The 18,110-nt window shown below is 40.3% G+C and overlaps 1 protein-coding gene across 1 annotated transcript in view; it reads left to right on the top strand.

Moving 5' to 3' along the window:
- The first annotated feature begins 5,779 nt into the window (after positions 1 to 5,779).
- Positions 5,780 to 18,110, top strand: part of SNX2 (sorting nexin 2) — a 36,271-nt gene continuing 23,940 nt past the window's right edge. The window contains exons 1-2 of the mRNA XM_074569617.1: positions 5,780 to 5,938; positions 14,562 to 14,679. Of these exons, the coding sequence (XP_074425718.1) occupies positions 5,831 to 5,938; positions 14,562 to 14,679 (226 nt within the window). The 5' untranslated portion in view covers positions 5,780 to 5,830. The remainder of the gene's footprint in view (positions 5,939 to 14,561; positions 14,680 to 18,110) is intronic.

Here is an 18,110-nt window from a genome sequence, read left to right as displayed (position 1 = left end):
GTGAATGAAGTACCTGACTGGTAAAAGAACTGGTCTCTTTCACATATATGGAAATTATTTTGGTCTAATAAATGAAAACACTGACCACTCACTAGCAAAGAATAAAACAAAGGTGACAGAACAAATAAATTTTTTGTAAAACAAGAAATTAAATACCCAGCTGGAAAGATGGCATATGTTTCACAGAAGAACAGTCATCATGATCTGAAGTGTAATGTTCATTTGGCTGACTGGATGAGTGGGCACATGTGTCAACCGCACAGATTTTGTAAATATTAGTGTTTTGTAATTTTTCTTAGGAAGGCTGACTCACCGCAGAGCTTTACTGCTGTATGCAAGTGTAGGCACTACACAATAGCATGTTATTCCTTTTTTAATATTTTATAAATGGGAAAAATCAAATCTCCAAAGTCATCTACACTAATTCTAAGCACTCTGGTGGTTGCTGTTCCCTCACTGCACTTAGCCATTTTCTTACAATATTTCTTACTGAGGAAATATTCTTTTACTATTTCCTGAACATTTCTCTTTTATGACGTTTTCATAAGGAAGCTAGTGAAACATTATATATTGATCTAATATAGAGTAGGTACAAAACTGGTTAGAAAACAAAGTCAAAGACTATTTTTCAGTGATTACCATTTTTATGGAAGGACGCATGGAACGAAAGATGACAGTGGTCTACCATAGGCCTGATACAATTTAATATTCTCTCCAATGATGGAACAGGGAGAATGGATATCATATTTGCAAGTAATACCAAACAGCTGTAGCATAGCAAGAGAATTCAACACGGTCAAAACAGATTGGAGTAAATGTTGGTAAAAAGAAAGACAAAATTCAGCTGGGAATGTGAGATTTTACCCCAAAGTCTGACTAAACCACTTCACAGATACAAAATGAGGCCGGTATCCGTTCTGAATATGTTCACAAACTGAATGCATCCCAAGAGCAACACGCTGCTACAAAGTCATACTCCCTATGAGGAGGTATAACTGGCAGGTAGCAATGGAGTTTTAGGTTACACATGAGGAATATCTTTTCTGATGCTAGAGAGCACAGCACCAAAAGCAGCTTGACTGCAGAGGTTTTGGGGTCTTCATCACTGGAAACCTTAAAAAAAGGTTTGACAAATATTTTCCAGCAAATGGGCAGATAACCGGTGGGCAGATATTGCTTAGAACTTTCTCATCTTTATTTTGCATCTAATTTAGTTGTTTCTGGACAGATGAACAGAAGTGTATCCAAGCAAAGTAATAAATGGTATATTGCCCATACCCAAACAACTTCTTATAACTATTTCGACAATTCAGCACCTCTGTGGCCTGAACTAGGGAAATGACACAACCCTAACACTTGCATTTTTCCTTTTAAAAGCCATTTAAAATCAACAAGATTATACTCCTCAGTGAAATCTGCTTTTGCATGATAAAAGGAAGTATTTTATTGCATAAAAGCTCCCAAGCATGTTTATGCACAAGACGCTTTTGATTTCCATCTCTCCTCTGCAAAGGCTGGGTGGCAAAGGCTTGCAGAGCCCACAGCTGCCATGAGCAGAAGCAGGAGAGGTACGGTGAAAGTTTTGTGCAGCAGATGTATTGACTGCTGGGTGGTGGGCTAAAACTAGAAATGACCATTTCTGGAGGATTCTCAATTTTTCTCAAGGCTATTCAAGAAAGCATGGGACCTGACAATGGCTGATAGAAGGGAAGAAATAAAAGCCCACCCATAAAAATGGGTGTGGGTAAGGCTAGTACTGTGACAGTGAGACTTGCTGCCTAGGTTTGTAAACTGTTGAAATGTTAGGCATTACAGAAAAAAACCAAATCCTAGCTGTTTCAAGCTGGGCATCCAAATTAGTAAACACTTCAATTTTCCAGTCTCTGATCACTGCCTGTGTAATAGGCAACGTACTCCCACAGGAATACTCTGAAGATAAAATTCATCACTGCCTCTGAAATGCGGAGATTTGGTAGTGAAAAGCCTCAAAGAAAAGCTTGTGAGGAGGCGAATCTTTTTGTCTTCAGAGTAGGGCTAGAACTGCATATAATAAATGCAGTACAGTGCTAACTGTTAAGAAACAATAAGGAAAAATAGTGTCTGTTAACACTGTGGTCAATGCTCCTTGGAAAGAGGGCTCCTATAGAAACATTAGCATGTAACCAGGTAATTAAAGCAGGCACACAGAGCATACACAAAGGGCTGAAACAAGTTCCACGTGTAAATTTAGCCTTGATGTTTCTACTGTTCAGGTTCTTGACTTTGCAATCTTAATACCCTTCTCACGTAGCGTTACAGAGGTGGGTTTATTGGCTGCAAAGGAAGGGGTGGCTGCAGTTTCCATTAGGACACATGGGTAGCTTCCTCTCCTCTGCCTTAAATTCTGACTTAGTAGCACGAGGTAGAGTTGACAGCTATTACACATTTGTTGCATGACACACAGATTAATACCTACACTGACAGGGATGAGGCTTGGCTTTAAATTGAGGTTTTGGTTTTTTGCAGTAACATATCACGATCTCATATGTGATTGGCTTTTTGCAATCATCTCGTGCAGCATTAATGGTTTTCCAATTTATTTCTGTGATTGTTTTTTTCTGTTTTGGATTATTTTTCCACATGGATTTACTAATTCACAGTTTTTCAAACTAAAATCTCAGTTAGTTAAAAATCCATGTCCTGTAGTTACCTTTGTGTTACTCCTTGACACCTCTGCCACAAAAACATCTGTAATAGATTTCTGTGGCCACAGATCTCAGAAGCATTGGAAAGGTAAGTAAAAAAATCTCCATCCTATAAATACAATGTTACTTTGAATCACAGAATCTAAACTCCTTACATACCTTTCTTAACGAGTGACAAAAAAAAGTAATACCACAGCTGACATCTTGTTTGTTCTTCATTTTATTCTGCTTCTGTAGCATACTCAATTGGTGTGATAGATGACTACTTCAAGGTATTTCAGAGCGCGCTGATTTATAGTCTAGCCACACAAATGTTAAAGGCACGGGTGTGAATCTTGATGAAGTCAGAAAACTAGTCAATCTAGTGGAAAACTATTAAATACCTAAATATTATGCTATATTAGTATGCTTGCCAGAAATGTAAAAAATTTAATACAGCTCGTATGAACTTTCTAATCATAGCAAATAAAATTATGGTGAGATATCTTAATGTATAAAGTCAAAGGACACAGTCTTATTACTGAGGTGTTTGAATCATAATTTCTAGATAAAGCGTGCACATGCCATTTATTTGAAAAGCTTCCAGGAACAGCATAGCAGAACAGGAATACCACAACAATTTGGAAAGGCAGTAAGGACGTAATGATAGTGCCATCCACAAAAATGTACATGCCAGAAAACTGCACTTCTGGCTGGAAAATGTTTGTACCTTTTGAATAGATGTTTTTCAGTTTCTAACTCTACATTTTTAAATCTTAAAAAGACATCTGAATGTTATTTAGAGATATACTGAACAGCAATGGGCTGAGTTTAGGAATAGAACAAAAATATGAATAGAGTATATTTCATGTCATAGTCACTGCAAACAACCAAAGCATCACTACTATTCTTGTTTTGTACAGAAAGGGGAAATACGGATAAGTTGGAAAATTTCGCATTCGCATGAAGCTTAAATATGCTACCCAACTTCGTAAATGACAAGAGTTACTACAGCTTCTAGTGATATTGTAGCTCTGTTGGTCTCAAAATACATCTTTTACTAGAGTAGTGACAACTTCTTCTGACCTGAGGAAAATGGGAAAACTTGGTTGTTCCTTTTCCATCTACTTCTATTCTTCTAAGAAGAGATATTGTCACTCTCGTTAGAATTTTTGTTCATAAATCTCCTCTATTTGATAACTTCTTTGTTATTTACAATAGGAAACTTGGAGTTCCCGAGCTTTAACACAAATTTAGGTGTCCTGACTGGGAGATTTACAAGGTCTTACTCAAAGCACTGAGGCATAAAACGTCCTCAGATGTCAGAAGGCGTGAGGGACATTCTCTTTTAACTTAGCACTACTCATCTCCAAGGAGGGAGATCTCCACAATTTCTGCTGTCTTGAGCTTGAGCAGCACAGATAAAATAATGCCTGATATGTTTCCAAGATAACACATATTTCTGCTTACATATTTACCACTTTCTTATTTTGTGATTGGGAAGAGGCCGAAGCGAAACAATATGTAAGACTGCATTCTTTCCACTTAGTCTTTAATAGGCACTCTGCAAACACTAGAGAGGTGCCACCCTTGCCCCAAAGAGCTTATAGCCTGTAGAAACAGACACATTCTTCCTACGCAAAGAGCGCTGTCTCCACTGGACACAGTTTAGAAATTAAGTTCAACACAGCAAACATTAACAAAGTCCTCACAAAGCACGAGCATGCTGAATGGATGAAACCTGTTCTTTATCAATATGGAAAATCAAGATACATTTTAAAACTTGTTTTCAATATAGCAGAAACAACAGTAACAGCTCAAATCAAGTGTTAGTATCCTAGGTAATGCTTACTATATGGACACTGTTGACATCTGACTTAATCTTTTTTTTAAAATGAGTATTATAACTTAATATTTTGGAAGAATTTGTATCATTTTTGACCTAAGTCACAAAATGTTTTTCTTTGTGGGTTAGCTCACAAATGGAGGGAGGGAAGAAAAGCAATTTGGAAATGGTAACTTAGGGAATGGGCCTGCAAATATTTTATTTGCACAAGAAGTGTTACTTCAGTAGTTGTGAATATTACTGTACTCCACCAAACGACTGCTCTGCAAAAGTGGGGCGTAATACTTTTAATCCTCACTCCCTAACGAAGACCTGTTGGAGTGGGTCCGGCGGAGGACCATGAAGATGATCAGAGGGCTGGAGCACCTCTGCTATGAGGACAGGCTGAGAGAGCTGGGGTTGATCAGCCTGGAGAAGAGAAGGCTCCGGGGAGACCTTATAGCGGCCTTCCAGTGTCTGAAGGAAAGATGGGGAGGGACTCTTTATCAGGGAGTGAAGCGATAGGATGAGGAGTAACAGTTTTAAACTAAAGGAGGGGAGATTTAGATTTTAGATTAGATACCAGGAAGAAATTTTTCACTATGAGGGTGGTGAGGCACTGGAACAGGGAAGTTGCGCATGTCCCTTCCTTGGAGGTGTTGAAGGCCAGGCTGGATGGGGCTTTGAGCAGCCTGGTCTAGTGGGGGGTGTCCCTGCCCAGGGCAGGGGGATTGGAACTAGATCATCTTTAAGGTCCCTCCCAACCCGAACCATTCTATGGTTCTATAATTCTCTCGTTCTATGATCTCTTCAACAGTGTCCTGAGTGGAGTTTCCTCCCAGAAAACCAGTTTCTAATTCACCGGCTCAGCATCAAACGGAAAATAAAGCTTCCGAAGTTCCTCCCTTGCAATGCTACAAGTCTCCATGTCGCCGTGCCGTCCGGACTCCTCGCGCAAGGCTGACAACGGGAAATGCTTCAGAGGGGAGAAGCCGGGAACGGCAGGGTGAGAAGAGGGGAGGGAAAAGAGCTTCTCCCATCGCGGCACCGGCCACGGTCCCGATCCCCATCCCGGTCCCGATCCCGGCCCCGATTACACTCCCGACCCCGATCCCCATGCCCATCCCGATCCCGCTCCTGCTCCAGGTCCCGATCCCGGCCCTGGTGCCGGTGGCGGCCCCGATCCCCACCCCGATCCCATTCCCGGTCCCGCGCGCGCGCGCGCTCCCGCCGCTTGCCGGCCGCCTCCCGTCACGTGGCGGGAGGGGGGGGCGGGGCGGTCGTCACGTGAGCTCGGTGGAGGAGAGGCGGGCCGGGGGGGGCGCTGGGGCTGGCGGGGAAGATGGCGGCGGAGAGGGAGCCCCCGCCGCTGGGGGAGGCGCGGCCCGCCGACTTCGAGGAGCTGGAGGACGGCGAGGACCTCTTCACCAGCACCGTGTCCACCCTGGAGGTGAGAGCCCGCCCGTCCCCGCGGGCCCCGAGCACCGCCGCCGGACCGGCACCCGGCCGGGCCCTCCCTCCCCTCCCCGCCAGGCCGCTGGTGCCGCGCTCCTGAGTGGGGCCGTCGGCCCCCCGCCGGCCCTTACGGGCCCAGGCCCCAGCCCCAGCTGCAGCCCCGCCGCCTGCCACAGTTCTGGGAGCGGCGGCTGCTCGGCGCTTCCCGGCGGGCAGGCGAGTGGCCTCGGCCGCGCCGGGGCTCGGTGGTTCCCCTCAGGGCTTCTCCTGCCAAAAGGAACCGTACCCTCCTTTTTCCAAGTACCGCCGTGCTAGGTCGCCGCCTTCCCTCTCTCGCCTTGCCCCCTTCCTGTACTGCCGGAGTAATAAATATTTCCACTTTTCCTCTACGACGCCAGTTTCGCTGGTCCTGTCCCCCCGCGCCTCTCCTCCACCCCCCCTTAGATTTTGGGTGGATGTATGACATCCCATTTTTGTTTGGCCTCTTTCCGAGGCTTCACCCCCTTCCAGTTTGCAAAAAAGTTGTAGAAACTTAACTCCTCTCTCAGCCTGGGAGAGCCGGGCTGCGGGTCCTATCGCCGAGCGGCTGCCGGGGCCCCGCCGGCCACTCGCCCCCGGGCAGCCCGGGCCGCCACCGGCCACCGAAAGCAGGAGGGATCTGGGTCTGGAAGAGAAGAAAACTAGTAGTGCATAAGTACCTCTTTAAACAGTGGTTGCTTTCTATGTCAGGAGTCTAGTACCAAAAAAAAACCCAAACCCAAACAAACACAACTGAACGTGTAAATAGGTTCTCGTTCTGAAAAATATATGTTCATTCGTTATAATGGGTGGTTTTCGTGCTGAGTTGTTGTGGTCGTGTTTCACCTGTGTGTTTTGCCAGTGTCTTCTGGAAGAACTTTGTTCTTCCTATACATAGTTGCCCATTTAAAAAGAAAATTGTTCCTGTTCCTCTTTTTCTGAAGAGTTTCCTGTCCCTGACCTTTACAGTGATAGGATCAGTGCATGTTTCTTTGTTTTGCTCTGGCTGTTGCCTGTCCTTAACAAAAAAGGCCAGTACACAAAGAGGCTCTGAAATGTATTTTAAAGTCACTTGTTTTCTCTCAAGTCAGTTTATTTTTTTTTCTTGTTATAGATGCATAATCTGTGCATTGGTAGAAAAAGATCTGTGGAAAAATGCTGTGAAGGAATAGCAAATGATGTGAACCTGCAGTTGACAAGAACAGTATGAACAGACCTCTGTGCATTTCTGTGTGATACAGTGTGTATTATTGGAGTCTTGTTCTGTGCCTTAAGAAAGACTGCAGTATAACATATTGTCTGTACTGATATGGTCTAGAATTAAAGCTGCAAGAGACAAGATAGATTTAGCATCTAAATCACAGTTACAATGAGAAGTCCTTATCTTAATGAGTAAAAATAGTTACTGAAAACTCCCGTAACTGCAAAAACTGTCAAAAAAATGCACTTTCTATTGGGTGATTTGGCTGACAGTTCTGTTGTGCTGCTTTGTTTTGTAGACAGTCTATTTAGAAGAAAGTAGCTAAGCAGAAAGGGGAAGCCTCTTAGAGAGAAGCTTTGAAAAGCTTTGTCAGTAAAGATTTTTTTGACATGTTAGTCAGCTACAGCATTTAGGGAAGAGCCCTAATCTTGCGATGTTCCTGCAAATTTGGAAGGAAGAAATCATGAAAGTTTACTTTAAACTTCTCACTAGGTTGAACGTAGATTGTTTAACTCAAGCGTATAGGACACCTTATTCCAGAGAGTGATTATCTCATGGCGCGGACCTTATTAAATTTCTGTCTTGAGTGTTGCTTTAATCCTGAAGTAGCTGATTCTAAATGTCAATGGGAGTTCTGTAGTGACAACATGGTGTCACTGGTGCTAACAGAATGGTGGTGTGCTTTTTGTAGTTGATTGTGTATTTGTTTGCTGATGCCAGAGGAGAGGGCATGGCAGGGGATGGTGGGGTCCAAAGCCAACTTATATGAAGGCTATGATACTCTGAAGGGGATCACAACTGGTTTACCTTGGAGCTGTCCATTTGCTCTTTTGTGTGATTAATTTCAGCCCTCTCCTGCCATTTTTTTCTTGCTTTCATTTTCTTTGCAGCTGGCAAAGGATGTGCTGTTCCTTTCTTACCTATTATTTGGTTGTCCAGTGGAGAAGCTGTAAGATTTCTAATAGGTTTTCCAAATAGCTTCCATGTTAGCAAAATCTTCATTTAGAAAATACATGCTAACTTGTCTAAGTTTCTTCTGACAAAATATGAATTCAATGTATTATATGAATGGCAAATATGAAATATTTAAATACAGGAAGGCTTATCTATTATTTAAGTGGAGGAAGACTTCAGTGTCTTATCTGTATAATCAAATGGAGAATATTGTTTATTTCAAGTTGAATTATCTAATATGAAGAAAAAGAAGCTGGAGTTTTAACTTTCTTTGTGCACATATTAAAAGCTAATGTCTCTGTGGATGTAAGGCACCTGTGAGCTGTGGGCATGGGGCTGAGCAGCAGTTTGTCTGAGCTGGTGGGGTTCTCATTTCCTCATCGGATATCCACAGTACCTAAGAGTAGTACTGCCTCCATTAAATTCGTGGTGACTGAGTGGTCTCCCTTCAGCTGTCAGCATTTCTTTCATCAATGAGAACAGCTAGACTGAATCAGACTAATGGTCTAAGCCAAGATTGTGTTTACAACAATACTTAACAGTGGATGCTGGGTGAAGAGTATTGCTGATGATTATATGTATCTGCTGATAGTCACCTGCAGTGCTCTCTCAGTTACCAGAATTTTGTAGCTTAAGGACTTCCTGAGCCCTTGGTAGCATTACAATATTAATAATGTTCCATGGACTTACCTGCTTGCTAGAATGTCAAGTGCTTGTTTTTTTATTTTGTTAAAAAAAAAAAAAGAGGTGTCCATGATATGCACAACAAGAAGTTCTGGAAGTTAACTGTTCATTATGATAAGAATCATCCCCTGTTATAAGTTTGTCATTAACAAATTTGTGGTCTGTGTCCTCTGCCACTACTGGGAGAGACTGCAAACAACTGTATGAAAGTCACTTTTGGCAACATACATGAAAAAAGATTAGGTTAGATAAAAGTGTTAGATTTTCTGAAAAATTATATGTTTAGTGTTATTCTCATGTCATCATTTCCTCCTCCTCCTTGCCCTAGTCTGTTTCTCTGCCACCTCCCTTGTTTGTCTGTTGCACAACTTCTTCATTCATTTCCCTTAAACTTCTCACTCATTTCTCTATGGCCTATCTTTGTCCTTTGTAAAGCAGGTGCTATGTGAGCATGTAGCTAAGATGCCACATACTCATTTCAATCGGTATTTATATTCCTGGCAGTTTTTTTGAAATGGAAGAATACATGGAGGCACTTGAAAACAATGAGTAAGCAGTAGATGTGTTAATCTGTCGATGACTGTCATTTGGGGCAGGGTGTGTGTATAATCTCATTGCCAGTTTATCAGTTTATGTCAAAGATCTGCAATATGCATTTGGTTTTTGCAAGCAAGGCAAAACATTAGATAGGCACAGAAGTCCAGATGTCTTTAATGATATCCATTGAATTTAACAGTGACAATTATAGAGGATGCAGTAAAGACCTTATTGGAATATCTGAGAGGAAAATTTAAGTCCTTCAATACTGTACTATACCTTTGCAGCAAACTAAGTCTATATCCAAGATTATTGGTGTAATTCTACTGGAAATGTTTGTCTTGTTCCTTGGTGTTAAATCCAGTCTGTAATGGAAGCATGCAGGCATTCATTCTTTCATTCTAGTGTGATTGCTTGTGTCCCCTTACTGTCTGCTGAAAACATTACTGTCCTACTGTTGAGTCTGTTCGCTCTGCCCATGCTGTGATTTGTGAGCTTCTGTAACCCTGTTTCAGACAATGAGCCAGGTTAACTTGAACAACTTGAATAGTATGATGGTCAGCTTTTGTTAGCCTACTGTGTTCTGACTGAGGGAGGCTAGGAGGGGTTCAGACGAGTAGTTGAACGGGTCTGGGGCAGGAATCTACTATTAAGAGAAGGGAGGATGCCCAGACATGTAGGGCTATAATTTCAGCCAAGAGAAAATGTGAGAACTTGTTCTTGTTTCTTCATAAGTCAAAGCTATAAAATATGTAGTTATTGCCACCAAACGTAATGCACAATAAACGGAGTAAATTGAGCTTGTAATTGGAATGGGTCCATAGGCCTCTCACCAGAAACTTGTAAAGCAAGAAATTTCACAGGCATGTACTTTTCAGGAAATGGACAAGTTTGTGACATCTTGTGAATCGCTGGCATCAAGCAAGTTTAAAATTTGTGAACAGCTATGCTGTCTCATCTTGCATTTGTTGGTTCATTGCACTGTTAGCTCCTCTGACAGCCATTTTAATCACCATTTTAGCTGTGCTTCATAGAGATAAAAGAGTAAAGTTGGGGTTCTGTCTTTTAGCATGCACCTGTAGTAGAGTATAGCTGGAATAGCTTAATATGTTAATAGTTGTTGGTGTGTGCATGTCTGTTTTTTATGAGAGGCTGAATAGCGCACTCTGACCCACTGACTGTGTAAAATAATCAGATTATTAGGAATTACTGACTCTAGTTTCTGATACGTTCAGGCTGTGGCTTTCTGGGCTTTCATAGTTCCTTGAGGACTATGTCTGTTTTGAGGATAAATTTTGAAGATAACAAACAAACTTTGTTGCAAAAACGCTTTAAAATGAGCTGATGTTGTGTTCAAGCCATGAATAATTTTTAATAAGTTTCTACATATTGTCTTTTTCATATAAAGTCCTAACTGTTTGTGAAGATATTTAACCCCATCCTTAATTTATCTTGTCTGAGAATGACAGCTGCTTAAAAATACAAAAGACCCACTGAAAGATTAATAGGCCAGGAAATACCTTATTCAGCTGTCAGCTTGTTGTGGTTTAAGTCCAGCTGGCAGCTGAGCCCTGCACAGCCACTCATTCACTTCCCCCAGCAGGATGCGAGAGAGAATTGAAAGGGTAAAAGTGAGAAAACTTGTGGATCATGATAAAGACAATGTAATAGGTAAAGCAAAAGCTGTGTGTGCAAGCAATATGTAATGAATTCATTCACTCCTTCCCATCGGCAGGCAGGTGTTTGGCCATTTCTGGGGAAGCAGGGCATCATTGTGTGTAATGGTTGCTTGGGAAGACAAATGCCATAACTCCAAACATCCTCTCCATCCTCCTTCTTCCCCCAGCTTTTATTGCTGAACACAGCGTTACCTGGTGTGGGATATCCCTCTGGTCAGTTGGGGTCAGCTGTCCCAGCTGTGTCTCCTCCCAGCTTCTTGTGCACCCCCAGCCTCCTTGCTGTCAGGGCAGTGAGAAACAGGGAAGGCCTACATGCTGTGTAAGCACTGCTCAGCAATAACTGAAATGTCCCTGTGTTGTCAACAGTGTTTTGGTCACAAATCCAAACCATGTAGCTCTACAAGCCATTATGAAGAAAATTATCCCAGCCAAAACCAGTATGCAGCTGAAAGGGTATTTTAAAGGAAAGACTTTTTACTTGTAAATTATCCACAAAACTAAGCTTTAATATCTACTGTTCTTAAAAATGGAACTTGATATTTGTGACAAATATACATTTATTATAACTTTATAAAACAAATAATACGCAGACAGAACTTCCGTTTGACTGGAAATCTTCCTGTAAGAGTCACTTCTAGACTTTGCGTCTTGTGTACAAATTATACAAGCTACCTGAATAAGGTTTGCTTCTTGAGCTTTCTAAGATGCCCTTAAGGTCTATTTGAGTCCTCTGCTTTTGCAAATATTCTTCAGTTGTGGTTTGTGGAAAACAGGGTATATGAAATTTGGAGAAAACCGTCTGAAACTGGTACACTAACTACAGCTGTGAAGCCTGGTATAGGGTACAGAATTCTTGTCTTTCTTTAACAGTGCCAACGGACAGGATCTTTCCCAGCTCAGTAACAGAAAGAAATCCATAATCCTACTAGGACTTGGTGGCATTTATTTATAGCTATTCTGTGGAGGAATCCATTCCTTTCTGCAAAGCGATAATAGCTTTGTATTGGCCTCTGGTTAACTGTTTCTTTAGGCATGTAAATACTTGGGATTTTATATAATACCATACATTGATCAGGTTTAAGTGTTCAAGGCTAATTTTGTATCTAGTAGGGTTTCTTCTTTTGATTAGAAGACAGGTATAGTTGAAAGTAACCATCAGTAACCAAAATAGCTACCTCAGAAAAAATTGAAAAGATAGGCAAAGGGAATAGCTTGAAGATTGAGTATTCTCCAAGAGCTCTTTTCCACCATTCATTAGTCAAGAGGTCAAGGGCACAATTAAGGGATAAAGCAGAAAGCCCTCTGCTGTGTGCAACAAGTGTTCAGGAAGGCTTTTATTCCCTGTGCCTGGCTGTATTACAGCTGTTTTTCATGGAGGTGAATTGACAAGCGTGAACTACATGCCATTCTGCATCTGTGGTAGTGTGGGGTCCCCACGATGTCCTAAACCTCAGATCTATCAAAATGTTAAGTGGGTTGCTGTTCAAAGTTGACTAGCAGCAAAACTAGTTTGGAATGAGTATCTGTGTTTTTCTGAAGAATTGCACTTGCTGATAACAACTTTAAACTGCTTGAACCTCATGGGGAAATCAAGCATTCCCATTCTTTGCTGTTCTAGCTGAAGTACAAGATCTTGAAGTCGCAGCTCTGTGTAGCACTGCCTGGAGAGACAGACTGTTTCTTCCAGAATAGGCTACTTCTGAGTTCCAAAATCACTTAAAACTGTTGACTGTTACATGTGACACATACAATCTATACTATCATTTATCAAATAATGAAGCATGTCAAGAGGTGAGGTTGTCTTAAATTTCATAGTTAATTTTGTTTAAATTAGTTGCAAGTCTTGTGATACAACTTAAGTATCATGCTTCATAGAGTGAACAAATACACCTGTATTACCCCAGAGCACCCTACTTGCCATTCGGTAATTTTGGCATTGGTTTAGTATGAGATGAGAAGTGTACATGTGACTAGTGGATTGGTTCCTTTTAAGGTTATGAACTCTACTACCTACGTACAGTTCCCGTGTGTTTCTGCTTTGGCTTTCTTTGCAGGCTTTGGAGCAAAATCAAACAAGCAGTTTGAGAGGCTGCTCCTTTCATTGTTCATCATTTCGGTTTGTTTGTTGGTTTCCCCACATTACATATAGGCTTTTGAGAGAGTGGCAGCCTTTGGCAAAGGGAAGGGGGTATAACCTCTTCTGTCATCTGAATGGAGTGGTTCCTTGTTGCAACCATAATCTAGAGAAATATAAATTTTCTGATATTCTTATATTTGCTATCATCTTCCTTCTGTCTTCAGCATGGAAAACATTGAGGAAAACATTTCTTTCTTAGCTCCTCTGTACCAGAATTTCAGGTGATTCAGATCTGGATAGATGTGGGGGGCAGGATCTTGCTCTGTGCCGCTTACAGTAAAGCAGCGGTGCCACGCTCCATGTCAGGATGTACACTATTCTTGGAGAGCAAGCTATAAGGGAGGGCCTCTCCCTTAGAACTGTTGCCCTGCTGCATTTATGAGTGTGAAAATACAATCCAGACAGACTTTTCAGTATTTTTCATCTTTAATCTTTTGTAGCCTGTGGCATATGTTGAAGTGTAGCCTGAAATGTTTACTACCTGTTTCAAATTCTGATTCTGAACTTAATTACTCTATGCAAAAAACAGGAAGCAAATAATGACATAATTTACAGATGTTCCTTTTAAAGTGCATGCATCGATGAGTAACTATGCTGTTGAAGACTCCTTAGCTAGCTATCTTGGATGAAGTTGTGAGAAGCGAGTCTTGCAAATTTTCTAGTACTATGGCAGTAAACATAGTTGGTACTTACTCAACAAGGATTTTCTAACTAAAGGACTAATCTTCAGTTAGGTGTGTATTTATTTGGTAGCCTGTCTTCGGTATTGCTTTAATTTTCCTTGGTGTCTTACAGTATTTCTTTTTCAAAGTCATCAGTGAACTAAAAGAACTGTACCTATGGCAAGCCTAGCTTCCATGTACAGTACAATGTGACCCTCTGTGGCAATAATCCCCAAACGTAACCTGTTGCAAAGCTATCAAAATTTCTTATGCCTGCAAGCATCCTTGAATTATTTGGATGGCATTAATGCATTCTTTTAGTCTCTGAAAAACTGGTATAGAGCACTTGGGGATTTCTTTATGAATTTTTTTCTATGTACAAATACAAATTTAAATCCAAGCCTTTCCAAAAGGAACTTAATAATCAAATTACATTCGGTAGTACTAATAAACTTATTCTAGATATTTCAGTAGCAACTTTCGTTTCATGTTAATTAAACCTGGGGAAATGGGTAACTTTTTTTTTCTCTCTGACAAATGAAAAGAACTGTTGACTAGCTCATATCCTTTGTTTATTGTTACTATGCTAGGAGTAGGAAATGGAAATAGCTGACAGGGTTTCCTTTTTTGTACATCTTGCCTTGTTTCTTTGCAATGAAAGAATGTTTGTTGCAATAATTCTTATATACTGACACATGGCAACTGGTTCTGTGCTAATTATTTAACTTTTTTTTTTTAATAAACAGTCAAGTCCTTCATCTCCAGAGCCAGCAAGTCTTCCTGCAGAAGACCTCAGCACAAATTCCAATGGTCCAAAGCCGGCAGAAATAATGCTAGATGATGACAGAGAAGACCTCTTTGCTGGTAATTGCTCTTTTCTTCTAATGTGTCTGCATAAATTCTTTCGCTCTTGGACTGAAAGAAGGGTGCTTTGCTGGGAAGGAGGGTTAAAACCTTTTAAGTAGTTTGACAATGATGTACAGGTTTTTTCTTGTGGTGCTTTGTAATGTTAGTTAAGTTTGTTTACTAAATACAAGTTTCTCAGTAGTGTGTACTGTCAGTGCATAGTGTGGCTGTGTTAGCTGGTTGGTAACATGTTCTGCTGACTTTAGTAACAGTACTTATCATTGTGTAATAAACGATATTCTAATCTGTTTGTAAAAACATTACTGAAGTTGCATCCTTGTTTTCTTCTTAATAACCATACATAAGCTGTCCCAGTCTTTTTTTCCAATTATAAAGAAAGATAATTCAGATTGTAATGCAAATTGGAGGGATTATCTTTTTCTTAAGACACTCTTGTTATAATGAAAAGGTAACAAACTGGCATATGGGACCAGTCCTATTGTTTCACTAGGGCATGATTCTGTCTGATACTTGACAGTACTGCATGTTTTGGAGAAAGATATGTGAAAGTTCTGATAAGTAATCAGTCAATAAACACATTTCTAATTTTCTGTTAATCTGTCACTACTTTGGTGTTGGTTTTTGACTATCCTAACATGGGTTATGGTTGCTGTCAATTACAGGTGTAGGAGCAGTAACTAATCAAGAAAGGAGATATGATATTTGGAGTGTATTATGTATGTGAAAAGTTGATTCTGAATGCTGCTTCTCAATACTAACACTTTTCCTATTATTACATATTGAGTGAGTGAGTTGTCAGTCTGCTTTGAATACAGTCCCCACCTCATCTTCATTGATTCTCTGATGTAATAATTCAAAAAGAAACTTTATAGCCTTTAGTTCTGGGCTATTCTTTATAGACACATGCATACACATGCCCATTACACTTGGTCTGAACTTACTAAATTTGTATTTGCATATATTTGAACTTATATTTTCTCATGACACACTTAGAATGTATTGACTAGTTTACTAACTCTCTGACAGTGTTTTAAGAGGAAAAAGTATAAAGAATAGATGGGTAATCTTACTTCTGTTGTATTTATGCTACCTGGTTTTATGACTTGTAAAGACCAGCAGTGCTCCAGCAATGAAGCTTTCTAGTACTAGTAATGTGGTTATTTAGCTTCAGTATATAAAGCTGGCTTTTTATAACCATAGAGCCATCTGGAATGGATATTTTAGGAAAGCCAATTCTCCTTTGGATAATATTAAGAAAAAAAGGTGACTGGAGTAAATATTGAGGGGAACCAGACAGAATGAACAAATGTTAGCAGCCAGATTGTTTCAACTGAAATGAATGCTGTGAGGAAAACACACAGAACTGATTTAATGAGTTTGAGTTTTTCTACGGAATACATTCTCTTAAATGCATGCAGCTCTGAACTGAAAGCATCTAATACACTGCATGTCTAACACAACTAAGGCTGGTCTTTGAAAGGTCAATTTATATACAGAATGAGACTAGTACAAACTCTCAAATAGGGGGGGAAAAAACAGGAGTGATTTATGGAGCCTAAGACAGAGTATCTTTCACAGTATCCTGTTCTAAGCAGGAACTTGGTGTAATACGGTTGTACCCTAGTGATGAACTTCTGTCCTTGTATCACTGTCAGCATAGGTGTTCTCAAAAATGATGCGTGATTTGTGTTCCAGTGCTGTGCACTTACAAGTATAAACTGTTTTTTTCTTTCTTAGGACTGTTTGGCTTGACAGTGATGTTAATCCATATGATTAACTTTCTGATACTGATTTGCAATGAATAGAAACAGTGTAAGAAGGCAACATGAGATTTCTATTTTCTCGCTTCCAGCATGATTGTGTAAGCCTGGCTTTCTATGAAAGCAGGACTTAATTTACAAGTGAGTGTGACTGGATTTTTTACTTGAACATGCTGAAATTCCAAATAAAACTATCTTGGGACAGCTTATAGGAATGCTTAACCGGAGAGGAAGAGAATGAAGTTCCACAGCTTTCTAACTTATGTTGTTCCTTCATATTGAATTATTAGACACTATATAATCTAGGTGAAGGAAATCCTATGGGTGGCTGTTGAAAGGAGGGGCTTTGCTTTGGGGGCATAAACAATTCTAGTTTTGCACACTTATTTGTAAAATATATGGTGGTATGCCTCTCTAGATATTGTAGACTTGATAAGTGTTTTTCATTTTTCCATCTAGTAATGCAACCTAATAGAAGAAGAGGTAAGAGAGAACAAATTATATGATTTCCTGTACTGTTTAATGCAGTTCAGAACCTGGGTTTTCTTAGTCTTTTTTGACTATACTTAAAACCTCTTTGCTATAATGTTTCTGAGGCAGCTACAGGATAGTATGTGCAATAAAATGTTTTAGATATTCATTACCTTGTCTCTGGTGAGTCATAAGTGCTTTGGCTGAACTATTAAAACTGAGTTTCAAAGGTGGAAGAAAATGAGTTTTCCAGCTGTCATTGGAGACCAGTAAATTTTCCTGCTGCGTGCATTAGTATTGTGGTTCTTGCTTCTGTGAAAAAAGCAAACTGTCTTGCTAAACCCACTTAAGCACTTTCACCCTTAGAATAAAAGTCAGTGTGTTGATTATTTGGCCAAAAAAGAATTAGTTTATCTTACCTTATAGAGCTCTTACATCTGGAGACCATAATGGTCTCCAAAATCAGGTAGTATTAAGAGTATGTGTCTTAAAACTTGGCTGTCCATAAGCTTCTAATGTAGAGTGAAGAACTAGATACTGAATTAATCTTCCAAAATGTAGGCCTTAAGTTCTCTGCAGAAACATGCCGTGGATTGCCTGTGCAGTACATAGCTGTCTGCCTTCTGCCTCTGGTACTCATAGATGATGAGCAGGACTGTGGAGTTATATCAGTGCTCTGTCACCATTTTTGGAACAATGGAAAATTATCAATTTTCCTCTCCCCAGTCTGGTAAAAGATTACTTTTTATTTTCTTTCGGGTTTTTTTGAGCTATGAAAGGTGTTTGGGGATGGATCATCTTATGCAAGTATCTAGTTACTGTGTCCTAGGGAAAGTCAATGATTTGGGGTGGGGGGTGATATTTGCTTTACTGGGTTTTGGTTTTGTTTTTCTTCAGGTCTTGATATGTTTGTTTTAGGCTTTTTTCCTACGAGCTGATCCAGAAAAGGAGATGCTAATTCTGCGGACCAGAGGAGATGTGTGCTTTAGGCACAGCTGAACAGCAAAACTTTCTAGGCTGTTGTCATGTAGTGTGTCTGATCAGAAGAGTTCAGTGCAGATGCCTTGCTGGTTTTTAGAAGTTTTTTTCGGTTCTAGGTCTTTTCCGCAAGAAACAGATGCACAAAAGCATGTACGTCTACAGCTTTGAAGTCAGAAGAAGGCCTTACTAGTGGCTGACTGTTCCGTTAAAACTATT

Source organism: Larus michahellis, chromosome Z (assembly GCF_964199755.1).
Source record: "Larus michahellis chromosome Z, bLarMic1.1, whole genome shotgun sequence".
In the NCBI taxonomy this organism is placed as follows: Eukaryota; Metazoa; Chordata; class Aves; order Charadriiformes; family Laridae; genus Larus; species Larus michahellis.
Note: the sequence above shows the minus strand (reverse complement) of the source record. Positions and strands in the feature narration are given on the sequence as shown.